We start from the raw sequence: 23,493 nt of genomic DNA on the forward strand, positions 1-23,493 counted from the left end.
TTGCCTCTTTGTGCCATCATGTTGGGTATCACAATAAAGAGCTGAAATGAACTCTCAGAGTCCTGATTTATGAACCCACCAGTCTCCCTCTGCCCTAACTTCTCTTTTAATGTATTTAAAGAAGTGTATGTATACATGAAATCTTATACTTTGAATATAACTTTATTGGTGCCACTGGGCTTGAACTTCACATACGTATGAATATAATTCAATGCAATGCATATAATGCTGAAAGAATTCCAGAGAGAAATATCCTTTCTAATTCTAGCAAACGCAGTTATTCTAGTTAATATTTCCTTAGCAGATACAGGGCTGGGCTGTTCCTAAAATAACACTTTAGCATCAATTTTGTTAACTCCAGCACTGGACATAACGCCAGATCCTCATCTGGGATATATCAGTCCAACGCCAACCTGCCTATTTTATTTTGACAAAAGGCATTTCAGATGTAAAAACAGCTGCATCGTGTTCCTCTAAGCCAACGATCACCCATTTGCAAAACTGGATTTATGCGTGTGTTTTGAGTTTTCCGTTGGAGTTGGTTAGCAGATTTTTCAGCCGGCGAGTTTTAAAAGCTGTTCTTACGAAGGGAGGCGACAGAAGTTCTGTTAGAAAAGTGTCGTGAATTATTCTGTCACGACGATGCTATTTGTCTCTTTTAGAAGCCGGACGTATTAAAATGTGGAGGGAAAATCTAAGCTGGGAGCAGGTGAGGGAAGCCTGCACAGAAGGGTCTGGCTTCTGACAGAAGGCCACCATGTGATTGGAATAGGCCTGTCATTTCCCCACTGGGTACGGGGGAAGGGATAGCGGGCAGCGGAGAATCATAGAATCATAGAGTTGGAAGGGGCCACACAGGCCATCTAGTCCAACCCCCGCTCAACGCAGGTTCAGCCCAAAGCATCCCAAAGAAGAACATGGGCAGCATCCCGATACACTAATGTCACTCCCTATACACCAGGAAGTGATGTCAGCAGATTGTCAGGAAACACAAGGGATGCTCTGAGGTAGAGTTTCGTCCAAATGCCAGAGCTGATGTCACTTCCCGTGAACCTGGAAGTGACATGAAAATAACTTCTCTCAGAGCCTTCTTGCCCCTCCTACCTCACAGGGTCTCGCTTTCGGACTCCTTCAGGTTCTGAAAAGGGGGTTATAAAAAAAACAGTTCTTCCTCTTCTTATATTGGTTAATTTATATTTATGGCAATGACTTTGTTTGCAATGCAGTTTAAAACCACAATAAATAGGATTTGAAACTGCAAAATGCGTCACATAGACATATTTTTGTACAGCTCCAGGAATCTGCGAGCTCCAAATGATTCCATTTTTGGGGTCTTTATGGATTCTCCCAGTTTGTTGCAACCTAGATTTTGGGAAACCTGAGAAGAAATCTCTCCAGAACAAAGGGGAACCCAATAAAAGCCAGTATAGGAAAGGGGCCACTGAACTTTCTACAAACAATTCAGTGAAGGTAAACTTTGAAGAACATCCTTCTAAGTAGGAGTATACATGCCTTTACACCTCTTACATGTGAATTTAATTCTCATTGCAAAGGCCAGAAGCATCAACCAGAATTAAACCGTTAATTAGAACCCAGTCAAAGACTGCTGTCAAAGTAAAACATGAAGATAGATAGATGCAGATGGGTCGCCATGTTGGCCTGAAACAGCAGAGCAAAATTTTAGTCCAGTGGCACCTTTAAGACCAAGAAAGTTTTATTCAAGATATATAAGCTTTCATAGATCCTCTTGTGGCGCAGGGTGGTAAGGCAGCAGAAATGCTGTCTGAAGCTCTGCCCATGAGGCTGGGAGTTCAATCCCAGCAGCCGGGCTCAAGGTTGACTCAGCCTTCCATCCTTCTGAGGTCAGTAAAATGAGGACCCAGCTTGCTGGGGGGTAAATGGTAATGACTGGGGAAGGCACTGGCAAACCACCTCGTATTGAGTCTGCCATGAAAACACTAGAGGGCGTCACCCCAAGGATCAGACATGACCCGGTGTTTGCACAGGGGATACCTTTACCTTTACCTTATAAGCTTTCATAGGAAGACGTGCGCTTGCACAGGAAACGTTATATCCTGAATAAAAACATATTGATCTTAAAATTGTTGTTGTTGTTGTATTTCTTTATGTTATATATTAATTCGTTCCATGTATCCCCCATGTTGTATGTAAACCGCCCTGAGCCATATGGAAGGGTGGTATAGAAATCAAATAAATAAATACATAAAAAGTGCCACTGGGCTCACAGTGTTGTTCAAAGACTACTTTTGGTGCAACAAACTTTCTACAGCCCTAAGTTAGAAATCCTGCTCTGTACGTGAATCCCAGCTCGACCACTCCTTGCCTCCTTTCCCACTGTCCTGCGGGAGAGCACCTTCCTCATTCTGTTGTCAAGCTCTGATGGAACATATTGCCAGAAAAATGTGCACAGGATGGCAGGCCAAGGCTGCCACCCTAAGACCAGATTCCTGGAAATCAGCTCCAGTGAATACAGTGGGGTGCTTCTGAGAACACCTGTTCACTGTGGTGGCTAGCAAAAATAAATAAATAAGGGAAGCCACGAATCAAAGCCAGTAAAAGTAAAACACAATAAAAAAACAGTCAAACATAGGGGGTGGGGGGTCTTGTGTTGTCAGAAGGCTTTATGCCAGGGATTCCCAGCCAGGGGTCCGTGGACCCTGGAAGCCCATGGGAGTTTTGAGGGGGTCCTGGAGAGGCTCTGAAATGAAATGGGGGGGCCTGGACTTTCGTCTCAGCTCCTACACTTCTTTCCAGCCTACATGAGGCAGAGTCGCTATAGTAGTACTAAAAGTAGGGAGAGGGAGCAAAAGGAAGTGATGTCACGGGGACATGGCAGGGGGCGTGGCCAGCTGGCATCACTTCCGGGGCTCCTCGAAATCTGAAAAATTATTTCAGGGTCTCCTCCATGGCCATAGGGTTGGAAAAAGGCAATTTTATGCACTAGAGGAATGATAATGAGCCATCCTGGTCCTCTTTTTTAGCATTTAGCCTGTAGTCTTCATTGCCACAACTCTCAAATATCCACAAAGATACTGTCATGTTATTCAGCTGCCCTAACAGATAAATATATTTTAAAGTCAGAAATAGCCTAATTACATAAAGATAAAAATAAAACAGTGTTTGAAAGATCGGTACTTAAAAAGCAAACATTGTATAAAACTAGAACCACCTCGGGGGAATTTTCTGAATTTCTTTCTTCTTTACTGCTTATAAATGCAGTGATTTGTAACGGAATCTAAAATGTTGAATGCACAATTGTGCTCCGGATCAAAGAGGAAAATGACGGCTTAGGGCACAATCCTCTGAACCAGGCCCATGGGAATTAATGTGGGCCATGCAAAAACATTTTGATACTCCCACATCTCTGGGCTTCTTCAGAGGAGCTCTGCAGTGGAGTGCAGTGAAAGAAAATGGGTAAAGGTTCTCTTATCCCCTACTAAGATTTGTTCTCAATCATTTCCTGAAAACAGAAACACAGTTCTGTTAAGAGTTTAGTACTCCCACCTTGAATAACAGGACGACGAGCTACCCATAGTCCTTTCATTAAGCACACCCACCATTTTGTGTGAAACAGGAAATGTGTATTTTCCAGCTTTGGTATGTGTGAAACACGAACCCTAAAAAAAAAAATCTGGGTTTCCAGTCGTGTGTACTGAAGCTCAAAAAACAAAACAAAACAAAAAAAACAGCCCATTGCACTGCTCACACACCATGGTGACCATGAATTTTGAGAGGATCACACGCAGCATGATCACCCCTTATGTACTGTTTTCCTGGCCCTCCAGGACTCTTAAAACAGTTCTGGAGAGCCTGTAAGCCAGCTGTTCTGCCATATTGCGGGTGAGGCCAGGATAAATCCAGATCGGTAAGGACCTGGGCATCTTTGAAAGTAAGCAGCATTGCACTAACACTGAGCAGAGAATAAAAGTCCTTGACATTTGTGTAGAAGTCTCTCAGGTCCACACACAAACAAATTGACCCATTGGTCTTCCTGGCTAAAATAATGGGAGGAACCCATACTGAAAAGTCGACAGGTTTGAGGATATCAGCTTTGAACAATTTGAGAATCTCTTCCTTGAACGGTTGTCTCATCGCAGTGGGTACATTTCTTACTTTATGTTTTATTGTTACTGACTTTTCTTTGAGTGTAATCTTGTGCTTGAACTTTCTGGCCACCACAAGTGAAGACATCTGGAAGCGGGAATCACGTTCATGTGCGAACGTCCCATAGTTTGCAAGGCAGGTTCCATATTGTTAGGATCCAGTGTAATTTGGAGACCCCTTTGATGACTCCAGCCATGTATGGAAACAACCGTCTGAGCTACATGCACCTTTCCATAAGCCTTATGGCTTTTGTGTTGACAATTAGCCATGAAGAAGCCTTTGATGGGAGACCCTCCATATTCTTCTGTATTCTCATGATACCCTGTGGTTTCTTGACAGCCCTGGAAGGGTTTCCCGAATGAGTGGGAATTATTATTATTTTTAATTTATTAAACATTTATCAGGTGATATGACTGCCCCCTTCCCTAAATGACCGGGAGGGGGTGGGGAGGGGAGGGGCTCCGGGTGGCCATGTACACAGCTATGCTTCCCAACCATATTCTGCACAATCGTGCCACTTCCAGGGTTTCTCAAAGCTTGAAGAATGTTTCAGGGGTTTCTCAATGGTAAAAAAAAAGCTAAGAAAGGCTGCTCTAGGCACATATCTGAAGAATGCAGGCAGTCAGTAGAAATAGCACTATGTTCAGATTATGGGGATTTATAGTATAGGGCAGGGGTAGTCAACCTGTGGTCCTCCAGATGTCCATGGATTACAATTCCCATGAGCCACTGCCAGCAAACGCTGGCAGGGGCTCATGGGAATTGTAGTCTATGGACATCTGGAGGACCACAGGTTGACTACCCCTGCTATAGGGGGAACTGGAATCTGCAGGCATCCAAATCTCATGGCCATTGACTCACCAACTCACCAACGTGGCAATGGACACGCTTGGGTCACAGTGAGAACTTGGTCAGAAGACTCAATATCTGTATTCCTTTCAGTGGCCTTTTCTGATATACCGTTAGGTACAAATTCACAAACTCCAGCAAAACATCCCGTTTTATTGCACTTCTTGTGTGTTACTATCCATGCAGGACATCCAGTAAAATCTGCTTTGTGGCTAGGATTACCACACTGATAGCAATGGTAGGTATGCTGTGGTTGCAAAGGATATGTATTAGCTTCTTTTTTTTTTCTCCTTTGAAGACACGCTGCTAACATTCCTGTTCTGTACAGCCCGAACATCCACTGAGTCAGGGATTACTGGTCAGGGAGACAATGATTTAGCACAGTGGAGAGCACTTTCTACTCCTCAGACGATTTCGTTAGATTATGCTGAAGTCAAGCCCTTTGTCATGAAACATTTTTCCCCCTTGGATTTTTAGAATGATTTGGCTTCAAGACCATCTGGTCCCTGATATATCTCATTAGTAAAATTAGCACATTCACAAGTCGCGACTGTGTATTGATCAGAGGGCTCATGCGGTTATTGTGAGCATGGATAGACATCGAAACATTCTAACACAACATTTAATAGTGAGTTAAAGTGATAATCGAGAGCAGGCTTTCTCAACCAGGGTTTTGGTGTTTGGTGTAGTGGTTAGGAGTGCAGACTTCTAATCTGGTATGCCGGGGTCGATTCTGTGCTCCCCCACATGCAACCAGCTGGGTGACCTTGGGCTCACCACGGCACTGATAAAACTGTTCTGACCGGGCAGTGATATCAGGGCTCTCTCAGCCTCACCCACCCTACAGGGTGTCGGTTGTGGGGAGAGGAATAGGAAGGCCACTGTAAGCCACTTTGAGTCTCCTTCGGGTAGGGAAAAGCGGCATATAAGAACCAACCCTTCTTCTTCTTCTTCCTGGCAACCCTGGAAGGGTTTCCCATATGGGTGGGAGGTAATTAATTTTTAATATATTTTAAAAATAGATTACACATTTATCGGTTGATGACCATATATGACCATACATTTTTAAATAAATAAATAAATAAATAAATAAATAGTCATGTTGATCTGCCCTCCCAATGGCCAATGATGGGCCTGGAGGGGGTGGAAGGAAAAGGGCCCCAAGGTGGGTTTGTACACAGCTATTCTTCCCAAACAGATCCTGCACGATTGCACCACTTCTGGGGTGTCTCGAAGCCTGAAGAATGTTTCAGGGGTTTCTCAATGGTAAAAAAGATGAGAAAGTGAGGTCTAGGGCAGCAATTCTCAACGGGGGCCATATGGACCCCTGGGGGCACCTGGCACATTTAAAGGGGACTACAGACTCAAACAGAGCTTCTTATGGCGCAGAGTGGTAAGGCAGCAGACTTGCAGTCTGAAGCTCTGCCCGTGAGGCTGGGAGCTCAATCCCAGCAGCCAGCTCAAGGTTGACTCAGCCTTCCATCTTTCCGAGGTTGGTAAAATGAGTACCCAGCTTGCTGGGGGGTAAACGGTAATGACTGGGGAAGGCACTGTCAAGGCCACCCCATATTGAGTCTGCCATGAAAACGCTAGAGGGCGTCATCCCAAGGGTCAGACATGACTCGGTGCTTGCACGGGGGATACCTTTACCTTTACAGACTCAAACATTTATTTATCATTGCATTTCTATATCACCACCCCCAGAAACTGGCTTGTGGCAGTTCACAAACAAAACAATATCAATTAAAAATACTCCCAATATGTGCATGCTTAATTATTGCATTCAAGGAAAAAAATGGACACACATGCTTTTCTTGTTCTAGACATCTGTCTCACGTACATATAGGACAAGGTACCTCAAGAATATTTCACTCTTAGCTTCAGTCTTTTTTAGCCAAACTCACTGTGCCAGCCTGAGAAAAGCTGTATGGTTTCTGTTCTATGTGAACCGCCCTGAGCCTTCGGGGAGGGCTATATATAAATACCACCGGTTGGTTGGTAGCTTTTTGGTTGCCGCCGGTTGTTGGTAGTTTTTTAATTGTTGGTTTTAAGGGAAAATACAGGTTTTAGGGGATTGTATTGATTTATTTTATTTTGTAATAAATACCCACTTGTGGTGGGTAATAAATTTAATAATAAATTCATTAATAAATTCATTAATAAATTCATTAATAATAATAATAATAATAATAATAATAATAATAATAATAATAATAATAAAGCGCCATGGCCAAAAAAAAAAGCATGATCTAGAGCATGTATCATATGCATAGAGCAGCCGTTCTCAACTTTTTATCATTGAGAAGCCCCTGAAACATTCTTCGGGCTTTGAAAAAACACAAGAAGTGGTGCAATTGAGCAGAATACGGTGGGGAAGCAGAGCTGTGGACATGCCTACCGAGGTCCCCTCCCGTCCTACCCCCTCCAGGCCCATCACTGGCCATTTTTGGAAGGGCAGGTGGATCAACATGACTATATATGGTCATATCCTATAAATGTTTAACAAATTACAAAATATATTAAAAATCAATTAACTCCCACCCATTCGGGAGACCCTTCCAGGGCCATCAACCCCAGAGTTTCATGAGATTTGAGAAAGCCAGGAAAAGTGGAATCAAGGTTTTAAATAAACGAATTGAGAGAGTCTGGAGTAGAGTCTCGTTACAATTCAGAGGTGGGAGGAGGATTCCTGAATATTTTCTGTGCTTCGGGACTGACGCAGTGCAGAAACGTTGCATTTTCCTTTCTGGGGTAAGGCCAGTGCTTTCTACAGCTGGCAAACCATTACTGAAATAAAGCTTCAATTGTTCCTGTGGGAGTCGAGGTTCCCCAGGGCCAGATATGGAGAAAGGTGGGGGAAGGAATCTGTGCCACTGTGGTAGCTCTGAGAGTGAGCTGTGAACTTTCCAGGAGCTGAGCATTTGATTGCAGGACAAAAGTAAATGGGACTTTAAGGCTGAGGTATGTCTGGTCTTTCAAAATCCCTTTTCAACTGCAGTGCCCAAAACTGAACACAGGACTCCAAGTGAGGCCTAATCAGAGCAAAGTGGCACCATCACCTCCCGTGATCTGGCTCAGGACCTCAAGCCCAGTCCTCGTTAGATCTGCAGTCAGTCATTTGGCCGAGGCTAGGGCTGGAAGATCTCTCGGTCTCCTTCTTCCCCCTCTCATGAATGACATAACATCAGGGTACTACATCTTTCTTCTGCCCAATACGTGGAGTCTGATGGGGGGGGGGGGGTTTGACTCCATGTTCTGAAGCCATCACCAGGGAGGGAAGGGGAGACGGAGTAAATTTTGGTTCGTCACTTGTGGGTTATCAATTTTATTAAATTGGGGGATAGGTTTGTATTTTACCGTTAGATTGTATCTTCTTTTGTATTGGAAGTTGTCACAAGCCGGCTTTGGCTGAGAGCAGCGAATAATAGAATGAATGAATGAATGAATGAATGAATGAATGAATGAATGAATGAATGAATTATAGAATAATCAAGTAGGAAGGGACCTCCTGGGTCATCTAGTCCAACCCCCTGCACTATGCAGGACACTCACCACCCTATCACTCATCCACTGTAACCTGCCACTCCCTTGAGCCTTCACAGAACCAGCCTCTCCATCAGATGGCCATTCAGCCTCTGTTTTAAATTTTCCAATGATGGAGAATCCACCAACTCCCGAGGAAGCCTGTTCCACTGAGGAACCACTCTGTCAGGAACTTCTTCCGGATGTTTAGGTGGAATTTCTTTTGAATTAATTTCATCCCATTGATTCTGGTCTGTCCCTGCAGGGCAAGAGAGAAGAACTCTGCTCCATCCTACATGGCAGCCTTTAAATACTTAGTAAAGGTAAAGGTATCCCCTGTGCAAGCACCGAGTCATGTCTGACCCTTGGGGTGACGCCCTCTAGCGTTTTCATGGCAGACTCAATACGGGGTGGTTTGCCAGTGCCTTCCCCAGTCATTACCATTTACCCCCCAGCAAGCTGGGTACTCATTTTACCGACCTCGGAAGGATGGAAGGCTGAGTCAACCTTGAGCCGGCTGCTGGGATTGAACTCCCGGCCTCATGGGCAAAGCTTCCAGACGGCTGCCTTACCACTCTGCGCCACAAGAGGCTCTTTAAATATTTAAGGATGGTCATCAGATCCCCTCTCAGTCGTTTCCTCTCCCGGCTAAACAGACCAAGCTCCCCCAACCTTTCTTCATATGTCTTGGTCTCCAAACCCCTCACCATCTTTGTTACCCCCCTCTGGACATGCTCCAATTTGTCTGTATCCCTTTTCAACTGCAGTGCCCAAAACTGAACACAGGACTCCAAGTGAGGCCGAACCAGAGCAGAGTAAAGTGGCACCATCACCTCCCGTGATCTGGCTCAGGATCTCAAGCCCAGTCCTCGTTAGATCTGCATACACAACAGAAATGGCCTGGGCTCTGGTTGATGCCAGGTGGGTGGGGTGTCCCAAGTGGTGAGGTGGCCAACAGATGCCTCCTTGATGACAGTATTTGGCATACTGGGACATACAGAAGGAGAACGGTCCCTTGGGAGATGGTCAACAGCCCATGGATCTAGAATTTCTACAGCCCCAGTTCACAGCTCCATTTCAGTAATCCTAAAATGGAGGAAAGATATTTTCCAGCTGCAGGTTTGTGTAGGACTGCCCGTGATCCCAGCCAGGCCTGGATACTTATAATAGTTATCTACCATATAAACAGAAGCCGTGTGTGGGATGGAATGGAGAGTATCCCTTCTGTATTTCTGAGAATCGTCCATATCTCGGGCTAGTGCTGGATCTGCATATCAACCAATTATTATAAACAATTAAATGGCTGTAGGTGCTCAAGGCATGAGGCACAAATCCCTTTGGTTTTTGAAAGGGAGGAGATGCCCTTTTTTCACATTGATAAACCAAGAATTCCAAGATCGTAAAAGACACTGCTTGTTTTTTTTTAATTATCTTTTAATGTATCCAAGAACAACAATTTGGAAAAAATCATAGCACAAACCACCCACCATGAGACTGAAATACATTTCTAGTTGTGCTGGGCAATCTCTATTGTAGTGTTCAAACAAACAGGATTCTGTTGTGTTTGGAATTATTTGTGACATGGTGACATCCAAGCATATGATTTTGTGACCCTTTCACTTTAAAGAGGGTCAGGGACCACCTCCTAGTTGGGAAAAAAAATGGTGAGAAGATTTTTATTAAAACCCATACAGAAAATTAATTTTATCTTTTATATCTTTTGTGAGTGTCCTGCATAGTGCAGGGGGTTGGACTAGATGACCCAGGAGTTCCCTTCCAACTATATGATTCTATGAATAGTACTAATTCAGCATTGTGTAACAGCCTGGGGAGAGTCTGCTTATGAAAAAAGAAATCATTCCTGACCTATGGCTGCCCTGTGAGACTCGAGCAGAAGGTTACGAACGTTCAAAATTTTTATTCTGCACCTGGGACAGGTGCACAGTTTGTCACGAGAATTTCACCACAAAATTAATTCAAAGCTGGCACTTAAGCACTGTGTTCAAATGCCATCCCGTTCAAAGGCAAGCCGCTTTTGAACAATGGCTCAGTTGTCAGTATATATTTTGGCATCTGTTTTGCCAAGTTTCCTTTTCTGCAAAACACATCTCACAAACCCAAGGTCTGTCTACAGAGTCGAAAACAATATTCAAGCTCCACTTGAGGTGGTTATATAAATCAGATTACCCCATGGTAAGTGTGGGTGTTAAAATTACCCTCTTATTTACCAAAACGTTTCATATTCTTTAAAACCAATGGCAATATCAGTAAGTGTGTGAATATTAACCCAGGATGTACTCAAAATGTTTTTTTATATCTCTGAGAACAAATGGGAAGTTAATATGTATTTTGGAAAATTGGCCATTTATGGTTGGGGTACCTAAGCTGTATATCTAATGTTCAACATAGCTAAAGCTATGGATATGAACAGACAATACCTTTTTACATATCTGGAAAATGTGCAGAAAAATCTGAAATCTTAAAAAAATTGTAAGGTTAACCCCCACATCATAGAAATAACACCTGTAGCTTTAAGAAACAGGTGCCCTCAGTACCTGTTGCTAGGCGATTAAAACAGCACTGCCAGCCTTCAATCACTGGTTTCTATCCATAAATCAAGGTTTTTGGGTCTTTGAGGAAACACTCACTGTGGCTAGTCCCTGCATCTGAGAATTAAAGCAGGATTCAAAGACTAATGACTTCACTTATTAAGCTCTTGTATATTTATTAGGGAATCAGGAAAAATTACTTTTTTGCAAAGTTTTTAAAATCTTTGCTTAATTCTCAACTCTATGCATGATGTAGCAAATACCAGTGGGATTTTAAACTAGGATCTGGGAGTTCCACATTCAAATCTCCACTCTGCCTTAGCAGCTCACTGGGTGATCTTAGGCTAGCCACTCTCTCTTGACCTACCTTACCTCATAGGCTTGTTGCTGTGAGGATAACATGGAGGGTAGGCAAATAAGGTAATAAGCTGCTTTCTGTCCCTAATGAGGAGAAAGGGGACCACAAATATGGAAATAAAGTAAAAATGTTGCTGCAAGGTAGCTTTGATTTTAGCATTCAGACTAAAGGTGGGAAGAACCCAATGCCTATTAAACATTAAGTGTATTTCTTTCCCTGTGGCAGTTGGAGTAAGGCTCAAGGGGACAGGTGTATCAACAGCTATTTCACCAGACCCAGGTGTCAGAATATTGCATTCTTCCTCAGGGTAGATATTCTTACCACTTTGACAGGGAGGGTTATAGGGTGGGGGCAACACCCTGGGAAAAAAACGTTAAGAAAAGTAAAGGTAAAGGGATCCCCTGTGCAAGCACCGAATCATGTCTGACCCTTGGGTGACACCCTCTAGCGTTTTCATGGCAGACTCAATATGGGGTGGTTTGCCAGTGCCAGAAAACCCAGACCATTGATTTCCTGTTAATTCCTAGAGCTCCCCGGAAGTTAAAAGGGAAGCTCTAAGAATTGCTGGAAACTATAGTAAAACCAGAAGTTCTTACCTTAGAGTTTCTGGCAATTCCTAGAGCTACATCTTTTCACTCTTGGAATCACCAGGAATTCTGTGATAGGAACTTGCTGTAAGAGGATGCCTGGTTTTTTCCACACTGTTTTTCTAGGGCTGTCATGCTCCATTGGCTACATTTAAATGGGCCTAGTCCATTAAAACAAGCCCCAGTTATTACACAAGACCACCACATATAGTGACACCAGAGAACTAGGAAGGACTTTTAAAAAAGTTAAAAAGAGTTATACACTGAATTCAGAGGATTGATTGGCTGTTTTGATAAAGGATTATCATTGGCTGTATTTGGTTGTGACACAGTCTACTGATGTAACAGAATAGGTTTTTTGCTATATATTCCCTGTCACGTAAGGAGATCATAGTCTGACAAAAGAGTGCTTGCTCTTGAAAGCTCATGCCCTGAATAAATCTTTGTTGGTCTTAAAGGTGCTACTGGACTCTGATTTTATTGTGCTTTTGAATCTTACACCTGAGAGTTAAGGAAGATCCAGAGACGAATCACCTCATTTATTAAGCTAGTGTCTATTTATTAGAACTGGCAGAGAACGGTTCTAGTATGGGGAAGCAACTTCCTGGCACATGTGCTAACAGGGGCACACTAGGCTGTTGGGCTTGCCGCCCAGAGCCAAAATGTCTGCCCAAGCAACAGCACTGGCAACCCTGCAGAAGCCAGTGGGCTTGGCTTGTGCCCTTCATCAACTCCCAGACCTGCACAGCCATAACTGAAGTTCAAGTTGAGTCCCTGAGATGTTAGAAGTGCCTCTTTGGGGCTTAGTTTGCTCCAAATATGTCTGACCAAACATAATCCTCCTCATTCCCCACATCTACCATTTTGTTTACTGGTACACCAACGTCTTTACGGGTGGACTTTGACTTCTGAGGAGGGACTTGAGCAAAAAAAGATTGCTTGGCATCTTCCAGAAACTTAGGGCTTTGTGGCCTACTTGGTGGCAGTGTTAATCCAGTAATCTTTGCTGTAAAAAATAATAATAATAAGGCCTGAAGTGCCTTGATATGGTATGGCTAAGTTAAAGTGTCTTAACAGAATTAAATCAAACCCCATATGTTTCTTTCTGATCCCGGTTAGTTTTAAAACAGTTGACATTTACCGTAATTTCCCTGGTGCTTACAGTAAATGTTTCAAACAACATATTGGCTGACATAGGTTGAACTCCTTTGAATTTGTTTTTTTTAAGTAATGTTTTTATCCTGGCTACATTTGTTCATTCCTTAATAATACAGGTATTATCCTAACTAGTTTTAGCGACCGTAGCAACTCCTTCCCTCCCCCCCCCCCACCTCTGGAAAGGTCAAGAAAATTAAAAATAACCTCCAGGTAGGAGGCAAGGTTTTTGTTCGCTTCTAAAACAGTGTGAGCTGGGAACTCTCCATTCTCTGCATGTTTGTAAAACTGGATTGCTTGTCACTCCGAATCTCATCTGTGAGCGGTAGAAATATTTGGAAAACGGAGAGGAGGCAAGCTAAAGCCAATCTAAATGAAACCAACATGTTCGTATCCTTCCTTGGTGCAAATGTTGATTTTTCAGTTATTATGACAGATATATGTATGTTTGTGTGAAGGGTGGGTGTCTGTAGACTGAGCTGTAGTTTAGGGGAAGAGACAGCTGTAGCATCCTGCCTGGTATCTGTGAGGGCTGTACCACCCAGCGTCAAGGATGGAAAGGAAGCTCGGCTCTCATTGTAACAGCGCCTCCAAGTGCAGCAATTTAATTGGTGTTGGAAAATGAAGGGTACCCTTGAAGATAAAAATGCTCTCCCTATGTAAATACTTCTTACCAGAACACCTAGTCACAGTGATCCATGCAATGGTCACCTCCAGACTGGACTTCTGCAACTCGCTCTACACAGGCCTACCCTTATCCTTGATCCAGAAACTACAACTGGTGCAGAATGCCGTGGCCAGGATTCTCACTAAGACATCATATCCGGCCGGTACTCCAAGAACTCGGTTGGCTCCCAGTTGAATTCCGGATTAAGCTTAAGGTTTTGGTAATCACCTTTAAGGCCATACATGGTCTGGGCCCAGTGTATCTGAGAGACTGCCTCCCTGCCTATACCCCCAGAAGAGCTCTACGCTCCTCCACCTCCAACTGGCTACGGATCCCTGGCCCTAAAGAGGTACGTCGGGCCTCAACAAGGGCCAGGGCCTTTTCAGTCCTGGCCCCCACCTGGTGGAATGAGCTCCCCGAAGAGATCAGGGCCCTGCCGGAACTTCCACAATTTCGCAGGGCCTGCAAAAAGGAGATCTTCCACCAGGCATTTTAGTGGGGCCGACTGAGCCATAACACCTACAGGTGCCCCCAGACTGAGGGACTGAACCTACTGAGGGATTGTCAAGTTACTGTTGAAGTGCCGTTCTAATTGTTCCAGTTGATGTGTTGTTATTGTTATACTGTTATATTGATTTTGATAGTGTTCTATGTGAATGTTCAAAAATGTTTTATGTAAACTGCCCAGAGCCGTAGGGAAGGGCAGTATAAAAATATGAATAAATAAATAAAATAAATTACCTGTAGTCAACCAGCACTCCAAGGCTGAGCAGAAATCTCCCTCTCAAGTTCCAAAGGTCCCCATCCTTTTTGACCCTGTGGGGATTTTTGGAATTCTGACACAGCATGGTGGTTACAAACACAAAATGGTTACAGGAGGCGGAGCAAGCCACACAATGGCTGTGGCAGCTTACCTTCCTTGTGCTGTGGCGACATCAGCTGCCAAAGCAATGTTTTCAAAACTAATTAAATAAATTTTCAGAGGCCAATCAGAAGCCGTGCTGGTTAAAAGCCTTGATGGCCTCACCCACTTTCTAAAAATATTTGGCAGGTACCACTGCTGGCACAGGCACCAGACCAGTTCATGGGTGCAACATGAATATCACATACAGAAATGTTTACAGCCAAGATGTGTTTCTCACTGGGGATTTTTTCCTCTCCCGTCCAATACCACACACACACTCTCTTAGACATATTATTCTATAGCCTGCCTTTCTCCCTAGACCCAAAGTAACTTACAGGACATAAAGCAGTGCAATATGATATTATGAACAATGCAGTAGAACTACTAGAATACCAGTGCGAATGCCCTGCATAGTGCAATGGGTTGGACCAGATGACCCAAAAGATCCCTTCCAACTCTATGATTCTATGAGAGACAGTAATAAACACTTTCTGCTTCTCCCTCCCCAGAAGTTGTGCCTCTATGGTCCGATCACCTGATAAGCGTTAATTAATTTAGAATATATATTTTTAAAATTTGTTTAACTCCCAACCAGCCTGCCCATCAAGAAAACCCCAGGGTTCAAGTGGCGTTTCTCTTCCCAGCCTACCTACCCCTGGGTTCCTTAGGATGCCCGCTGGGGATTTGCTCCCTGCGCCTCCTTTTCAATTACTTGCCGTTCATTTGCTTTAATTGCCCCGAAGCTCCCTCGGTCGCCTAATAAGCCCCCAGGGGGGACTCATCTCCCTGCTCAGGGCTTCCTCTGCTGGAAAGCCCGCCCCAAGGCCATTCAGAAAGGAAGACGGGTTGACAGTCGCTTTGCTAATCCCGCTCTTAAAATCATCAGGCGGTAGCCTGACTGTAGTAATAATAATAATAATAAATAATGCGGAATAATAATGGCACCAATCGCGCGCGCAAAAGTTTCTCTGCCAAAATCATGTGCAGAAAGGCCGTGCAAATGCCGCCCGCGGGGGTGGGGGGAATAAATACTGTGTTTGTGTGTGTGTTTGTGTGTCCCTGCAGCCCCCCGAAGCCCCGGAGGCCGGCGCGAGCGATCCAACGCGATCCACCGCTCGGCCGCCTCTCCCCGCGGGTGTTTAAAGAGGGCGCCTTCAGCCCGTCCGCTCCGCCTGACGTTTGGGCATCATGTGAACGGCTCCGTTCCCATGGTTCAGTGTGAGCGGCTCTCGCCCCACCCCTCCCCCTCCCTCTCTGGATATTAGAGGAAGAAATATTATTAGTAATTATAACAACAACAATAATAAAAGCGAGGGAGCGATGCAGAGCAGGCGCCCTCAAACTGGGGAGGGGGCGAGCCGCGCAAGCCGCCTGTAGGAAGGGGGGAGGAGGAGGAGGAGGAGGAGGGGGTGGGTGGGTCTGGATTTTTTTTTTTTGCAAGGGGGGGGGTGTTTTGGGTGGGAGGGAGGGAGGGAGGGAGGGAGAGGCGAGCGCGGATCTGCCCCCCCCCACCCTTTTTTTAACCCTCCCTTTTGCGCCCCGGGTCCGCTGGCGCTGCCCAAGATTTGCAAGCCCGCCTGGAAACTGGCCGTGGAAAAAAGCCTCCCTCCTCCCAAAGCGGCAGCAGCAGCAGCGAAGGAAGGCGGAGAGGAGGAGGAAGGACCTGGAGGAGGAGGAGGAGGAGGAGGAGGAGGAGGGGGGGGGTCCTTGGCTGGGAAGAGCCCCCCTTAGGGGAGGAAGGGGCAGCCCCGCTCGGCGCAGCGCCGCAAGGGAAGCGCGGGACTCGTTTTTTCCGGCCCGGGGTTGGCTTTGACCCTTTCGGGCGCTTCACCCTTTTTAGGGAGAGGCGGCGTGCGCGTCGCAAGGGGCGGGCGGGCGCGGAGGGGGCAGGCCAGCGAGGAAGAGACATTTCTAGAGCCGCCGTGCCCAGGATTTGGGGAGGTTTCTCCGCTTCGGCTCGCCCAAGAGGCATCTCTGGCGGCGGCTGGGGTGTGTGTGTGTTTTTTTTTTATTATTATTAAGAGCGAGGCGGCGAGGGAAGGAAGAGAAACCCCGAGGAGGGGAGCGACGTCGCTTTAGGCTCCGCCGCCGGTGGAAGGCGGCGTGGATACAAAATAATAATAATTTTGGAGGCAGGGTTTTTTTTGGGGGGGTCGTGTTTTTTTAGGGAGGGGGAGAAAGAAAGAAAGAAGGAAGAAGAAGGGAGGCCGTTTTGCTTTTTCTCAAGCCGGGATCCTGCGGAGGTTTTCTTCCCCCTCCCTGTTTTTTTGGTGGCTGCCAGCCCTCCCCTCCCCAGTCCCCCCCCCCATACCCCTCTTTCTATTTTTTTTTTAAAAGAGGATCTGCAGTGTGAGAAAAGCGATCTGGGCGAGAGGAGGAGGAGGAGAGGAGGAGGAGGCCCGGGGTGAGCAGGAGCAAAGTCATCGCTCTTCTCCTCCCCCCCCTCCCCCCGGTAGTAGGCTCCGGGCTCCGTCCCCTCCATGCCTTTAGGAAGCGGCAGCTGGGAGTGAGGAAAACCCACCTATTTTTTTTTTAGGGGGGGGGGTTCCTGGAGAGCGAGCCCGGCGAGAGGGGGGACCCCCCTTTTTTTTTTCCCCCTCCTCGCAGGCGGCCCCGGTTGCTTCCTGCTTCCTTTCCCTCCTGCTCCCCCCCTTCCCCTCTGCCCCCCCAAAATGGGCTGCTTAGGGAACAGCAAGACTGAGGATCAGCGCAACGAAGAGAAGGCGCAGCGCGAGGCCAACAAGAAAATCGAGAAGCAGCTGCAGAAGGACAAGCAGGTCTACCGGGCCACGCACCGGCTCCTCTTGCTGGGTAAGGGGCGGCTGCTCGCGCGGCCCGCGGCGGACAGGGACCGGGGCGCCCAATGCCCGCCCGCCCGACCGCCCCGCGGGGCCTGGGTAACGGCCGAGGGAGGGAGGGTGGGGTAGGCGGCAGGCAGGCAGGCATAACGGGGCCCGGCCAGCGCCTGGGCCCGAGGAGAGGTGGGGCCCTGCCGCGGAAGAAAGCAGGCCGCTGGGGTGGGCCGGGGAAGCTCGGAGGGAGGAAATGGGGAGGAAGGCCCGCGCTTGGCCGGGGTGGGGGAGGCCGCGGGGCTCCTGAGGAGAGCAGAGGGGAAGGCCTCGGGTAGCTGGGGGGGGGGGCAGGTAGGCCTCGGGCCCGCCCGCCCGCCTTGCCCGCCTCTGCGGCCGTGCCCTGGGTGCGTTTGTGGGGCGAGGGCCGGTCGAGGCCGAGCTGGCTGAGGAGGCGAGGGGAAGCCGCGGGGAACGGGGAGGCCTCCGGCGCCGTCCCCCCAAAAAGAGAGTGCTTGGTGGAACCACACGACAACACAACACACCGCACCACACACCCACGCCCTCCACCCCACCCCACCCCACCCACCCACCGTGGGTATTAAAGTTCTTGTCAGCGCCTCTCTCCCTCCGCGCCCCGTCCCCCGGTCTCCTCAGGATTTTATTTGTGAGGTGGCCGATTGCAGATGACCCAGCACTGCTTTTGAGGGGTTTGGAAACACACACACACACACTCCCCACACACACTCTGGTGAACGTAGAAAAGGCAGCTCGTTTTGGGGCCTCTTAATCCAAGGAAAAGTAGAAAAAGGAGTTGGTGACAGGCACACCTCTGGTGAAGTTATTCTGACATTGGTATGGGGCGAGGGGTGGGGGGAGAGTCTCAGAAGGGAGGGAATAAGGGGAAGGGGAAGTCGCCGTAGGTTGTGGGGTATGTTTTCAGTTGGGGGTTTGCAGGCAATGGGGTGTTTGGGGAAAGGGGGGTTTGCTGCCTGCAGGTGTTGGTGGGGGCTGAAGGGTGTAGGATGGATGGGAAATGTAAAGGAGCTGGGCACCCCCCTTTCTCCCCCCACCCACTTTTGAAAATGGGACTCCAGACATCCCAGTCATTGCAGGAAGTGTCTGTGTGTGTGTGGTGGGGGAGTTGCAGTGTACTACTAAGTTTGGGGGCAAAGAGCATATTCTTGATAGATGGATGACGAGGAGACAGGGCTTCTGGGGGGTTTAGAGGGGCAGAGGGCTTAAAATGCGAAGCCAGCAAAGGAGGCTTATGAAGAAAGTGGAACAAGAGGCCTATTTTTAATACGGTGATAGATTTTTGCATTCTTCCTTGTGTCATTTTTATGGTCATTACTGTTGGCAAAATAGGGCTTGGGGGAATCTGTTTCCGGGCACTGGGCTGCATTTAGCTCCATATAGATTTTAATATCAAATGATGGCCTGTTTGTTTAGTGTATTTTCAACCGATGTAGTCATTGGTTTCTAAAAGTATACCTGGAGATGCCGAGCCAACAGAATAAAACGAGCACCAATGAAAAAGCAAGTTTTATTTTCTAAAATCAAATGGGAGAGACGTGTAATGGCACTGGAAGATTTCTTATGAACACACAAATTTTGGAGCAAAAGAGATGCTAGGCGTTCTGAATTAATTTTGGTGCTGGCTGGAATGATGAAAATGAATTTTAAAGGCCTCTAGAATATGCTGCAGGTACAGTGGGGCAAGAGGGTTCAGATTAATAATTTGGAAGAAGGGCATAGGTCTAGCATTGAAACCAGTTTATAGGAACACTTCCCTTATTAAAGAGTTTGTGCAAATCCTTTTAAGCCTAATTTTGGGGGGGGGGGCATAGTCTTAAATGACTTACACAGTGAAGTTCTATAAAAGTATACAAAGGCTGTGATCTTAAGTATTCATACTTGGAAGTGCTCCTTTTAAATTAGCTGGGAATCACTTCCATGCATCTGTATTTAAAACTGACACTTAAATTAGTATTACAGCTTAAATATGTGAGCCAGAAGCATTTATACGTATTTTTAAAGCATTGGTTGTTAGAAAAATTTTCAGAAAATCTGCCGTCTCTTCGTAATTAAAATACAGCTTCCTTTTGTGTCTGTGAATACTAGTCCAGATGTGGCTGTTTAAAGCTATAGTTATATGCAGTCCTTGTGACACACGGTTTAATGGCAAGAAATATGCATTCGATTTGAATTTTATAGTACTTTGTAGTAATAAAAGGCACAAGTCCAGAGAATTAATAATACTACAGCATGTTGTGAACACATTAGGAATAGTGGACTAGAAAGAACACCTTTTTCTAATTGGCTTGTTCACAAGACTAAATACAGCTCTGGAGTCCTGGTTTAAAGAATCGTAGATTGACACAGACGTGACAAATACTTTGTGCCTTTTCCTTATATGAAAGGATGAAAACAGGAGAGAAGAGAATTAAGGATTTTGTCTCTTGTAGACAGAGACATTGGAGTGGGATTTGAAATTAAATTTGTCTCTGCCTACTATTTCTTTTTAGTTGGCTGAGGCTTCTTCTGTCCTGTGATAGGGTATCATAATACATTTTTCTGGGGAGGGGAAAATACTTTTGGTCCACCTTCATATTGCTTGATGAGATGGACTTTAGCTTATTATTTACATATTACTGCCATATGACTAGCAAATACTTTATGTAGTTACTCATCTGAACTGGAACAATTCTACTGAACCTGCTTTTCATCAGTACTTATGGGGGGGAAGGTTAGGGGTGAGAATTTTATGCTTTGGTGGTGTCAAAAGGTTGGCTTCCAGAAGGGATTTTGTGGTACTTGTGTGTTGAGTGAACAGGGATGGGATAGCTGTGTGGATGAAGAGGACTAAAAGAGAGAGAGCCGTGGCAAAAAATTTATTTTGACATATAGCTGCTAATACTTAGTTTTGCCTGTGAGGCTCAAAATGGAGGCTTATGCTGCCTGTGAGTGCTGGGGAAAGCACCCCCACCCCACCAAGGTAGTTCTTTCGGAAGATAAGCTGTGAGAAGATGCGAGAGCAATATCTGAATCACCAAGGCCCAGTTTGTGTTCCGGCAGAAGGAGAAGAAAAGTCCGACTTTTTTTTTGTCTTGAAATAGAGGGAATCTCTGGCTGCTGGAGTGCTTGAACGTCTCAGACAGATTTTGCGGCCCAAGCCCCTGCATGGTGCAGACTGAGTGGGTGCAGTGTGCTGCCTGGGTGGGGAGAAAAGGGACTTCCTTGTAGCCTTGAGTGGGAGAAAGGGAAGAGGGCGGCTTATAGAAGGCGGCATGGAAGCCGTTTTTCTCATGGGGTGAGCAAGAGGCCATTTTCAAATTGCAGCCTTGCCGTGCTTCAGAGGAGGGTATGCATGTGGGGGGATAGAGCCTGTGGAAGGGATGGGAGGCTGCGCTCACCAGGCCGACGGAAGTAGAGAGCAGGAGGCGGCTTTTATGCCGCACTCTAGCAGGGCGGTGGAAGGAGCTTCCTTTTTTCAGACAGCAGTGGCTTCGTGCCCTCTGCTTCAGTGTGCATCATGGGGCTGTGGTGCAATTAAAGATGTGAAGGTCTTACAGACCCGGCCTGGCATGTGCTTCTGCTGAATACGAACTGCAGTGACTCGTTAATTTGCCTCTGTCCTTTGAAATGGAGATTGTTCTGGACCATTAAGACCTTCCTTTCACCTCTCCCTTGTCCCCTGCCTCAATGTCCCGTTCTGCTTGTTTTGATATAGACACTGGAGTGGGGGGGGGGGGAGATTAATAGTGAAATATTCCTGGCTTCAGCTCTGACACATGACTTCAGCTGGACATTTATTTTTAGCGATGGCTGCAGTTTCCAGTGGCAATTACTACTTTTTTTTCCCCCTTTCAGTTTTCAATCCTGCGGTGAGTAACTCAGGTTTGTTGGCTTCTGCCTCTCGAATAGAAGCAACTCATGTGCCCCTGGAATCTCCCGTTGCTTCCTTCTGACACTGATGTATTTTAATTCTCTAGGTGCTGGGGAATCTGGTAAAAGCACAATTGTCAAGCAGATGCGGATCTTGCATGTGAATGGATTTAATGCAGAGTAAGTGCTTTTATATTCTTACACAGCGTTATTGGAATCATCTGTTTGCCCTTGGTTTTGTTTCTTAATATATTGTGTTAATCGTATGAGTGCGAGGGAAATTGAATATGCCTGCTTGGGCGGAATTTATTGCAGGGGTGGCGGGAAGAATAGTGTTTTGTTTTGAGGTTGTGTTTTTTTTAACCTGGCTTATGGGCATTAAACTTAACCAGTGTGTAAATGAGACTGTTATTAGTTGATTGAATCAAAGCATCCCATGTCGTGCTAACTGAAGATGGACGTTCCGCTGCAGTTCCTCCTACAATATGGCTGACACTTAACTTTTGCTCTAGCACAGGGCTAGTCAAACTGTGGCCAGCAATTGCTGGCAGGAGCTCATGGGAATTGTAGTCCATGGACATCTGGAGGGCCACAGTTTGACTACCCCTACATGTTTGATTTGGGCTGCTCTCGGCGTTTTGTCGTGTGAAATACAAACAGCGTGCACTTTCTCAAGAGTGTGATATTTTGTACCCCTGAAGGGTGCTTATGATTCCTGCTTGGTTTCTGCAATATCGATGAAAATTACTTTTAACAACACTTTAGTTTGAGCCTGTTCTTTTTGTGACTTTAGATGGGCAAAATACGTAGAAGGCCTCTCTTGTTAGATTGGTTTATAAGCTTACATGAATGCAGTTTGTATCAACTTGGCTGCATCTTTAAGTAACTGGCAGTTCCTGTTTTAGTTATTTGGGCAAAGGTGTGATCGGAGACATACTGTGAGTTTCTTCTCCCCAGCCTCCGTCATTTTTTAAGGCAAGCTTATTGGGTCTGTGAGTGAAACCTTGGTGAGACACAGTTTCTGCCAGTGGAATGCGCCTCCCTTGGCCCAGCTGAGTAGTAGGAAGCTATCAAATGTAAGATTAAGACAGTTTAAAAAGTAACACTATAGTTGACATTTCTTAGCTTAGAGCGGCACAGTATGCATCCTAAACTTCATTGAAGCCTTTAGTGCTTGGAATTTCAAGGCAAAATATTTCCTCCATTCCCAGAAGGCTTCTTCCTTATTTAAATAAATAAATTTCACAATTACAGTCCAAATCCCTTTGCCTCATGTTTCTTTGAGACCGTTTCCACACTGGAGACTTTGTACCAGGCTGGAGTTTGGGGTAGGTTGCCCCCGCCTTTTCCTGCTCCCACACGGGGGAGCATTTGGCTCAATGCACCTTGTCTGTCTGTGATTTATGCTCCTGCATGGGAGCCAGGGCAGCGAAGTTCCCAGTCCGGACACAGCCGAAGAGGAAGTGCTCCGTAGCAAAAGGCTTCTGAAGATATGGGGAACTGCAAGGACAGTTTGTGATATCACCAGACTCCTCCCACCAAGGGGAGGAGTATCATGTTCGCTGAAAATGTTTTTAAAAAATTAGGTGAGAACCAGCTCTTGAGTCCTTAAGAGATAATTTCTGGGTCACAGTCTGATCCCCCCTGGCACCTAAATAAATCACATTATGGTTAAGAAATTATTCCATTTTTAGACCATGAAAGTGCCGCAGTATATACAACACTGGGTGGCTAGCAGCAAGACAGTAGTAACAGTAGCGTAACATACAGCAGGTCCAGTTTGGTGATGATGTCAGAAGCATTGAAGGATTGTCTGTCCTATATTTTTGTCCTGCGTGGTCTTTGAGGAGTGCAGGGTGACGTGTATAGTTATTGTCCTCTTCTTCCTCATGTCGTCCCCTTATTTTCTACTTGCACAAACCTTGTAAGGTAGGCTGGCACAAAAGAAGTATTACTGGCATATGACAACTCAGTCTTTTCATGAACGGTTGGCAAATTTGAACCCACTTTGTTCCAGCTCCAGCCCAAAAATAACCACTATGCCACGCTGGTTCACAATATATGCAACAGTAGAGAGTTGAAATATTTGATTACTAGTTT

The 23,493-nt window shown here is 46.0% G+C and overlaps 1 protein-coding gene across 3 annotated transcripts in view; it reads left to right on the forward strand.

Moving 5' to 3' along the window:
• Positions 1–23,493, forward strand: part of GNAS (GNAS complex locus) — a 233,298-nt gene that overhangs the window by 77,727 nt on the left and 132,078 nt on the right. Inside the window, exons 1-2 of one of the 3 annotated variants that reach the window (XM_077335723.1) lie at positions 16,482–17,527; positions 21,501–21,573. In XM_077335723.1, the coding sequence (XP_077191838.1) occupies positions 17,389–17,527; positions 21,501–21,573 (212 nt within the window). In that variant the 5' untranslated portion in view covers positions 16,482–17,388. The other 2 variants (XM_077335724.1, XM_077335722.1) reach the window with 2 other exon arrangements.

The sequence above is a fragment of the Paroedura picta genome, chromosome 4 (assembly GCF_049243985.1).
Source record: "Paroedura picta isolate Pp20150507F chromosome 4, Ppicta_v3.0, whole genome shotgun sequence".
Classification (NCBI taxonomy): Eukaryota; Metazoa; Chordata; class Lepidosauria; order Squamata; family Gekkonidae; genus Paroedura; species Paroedura picta.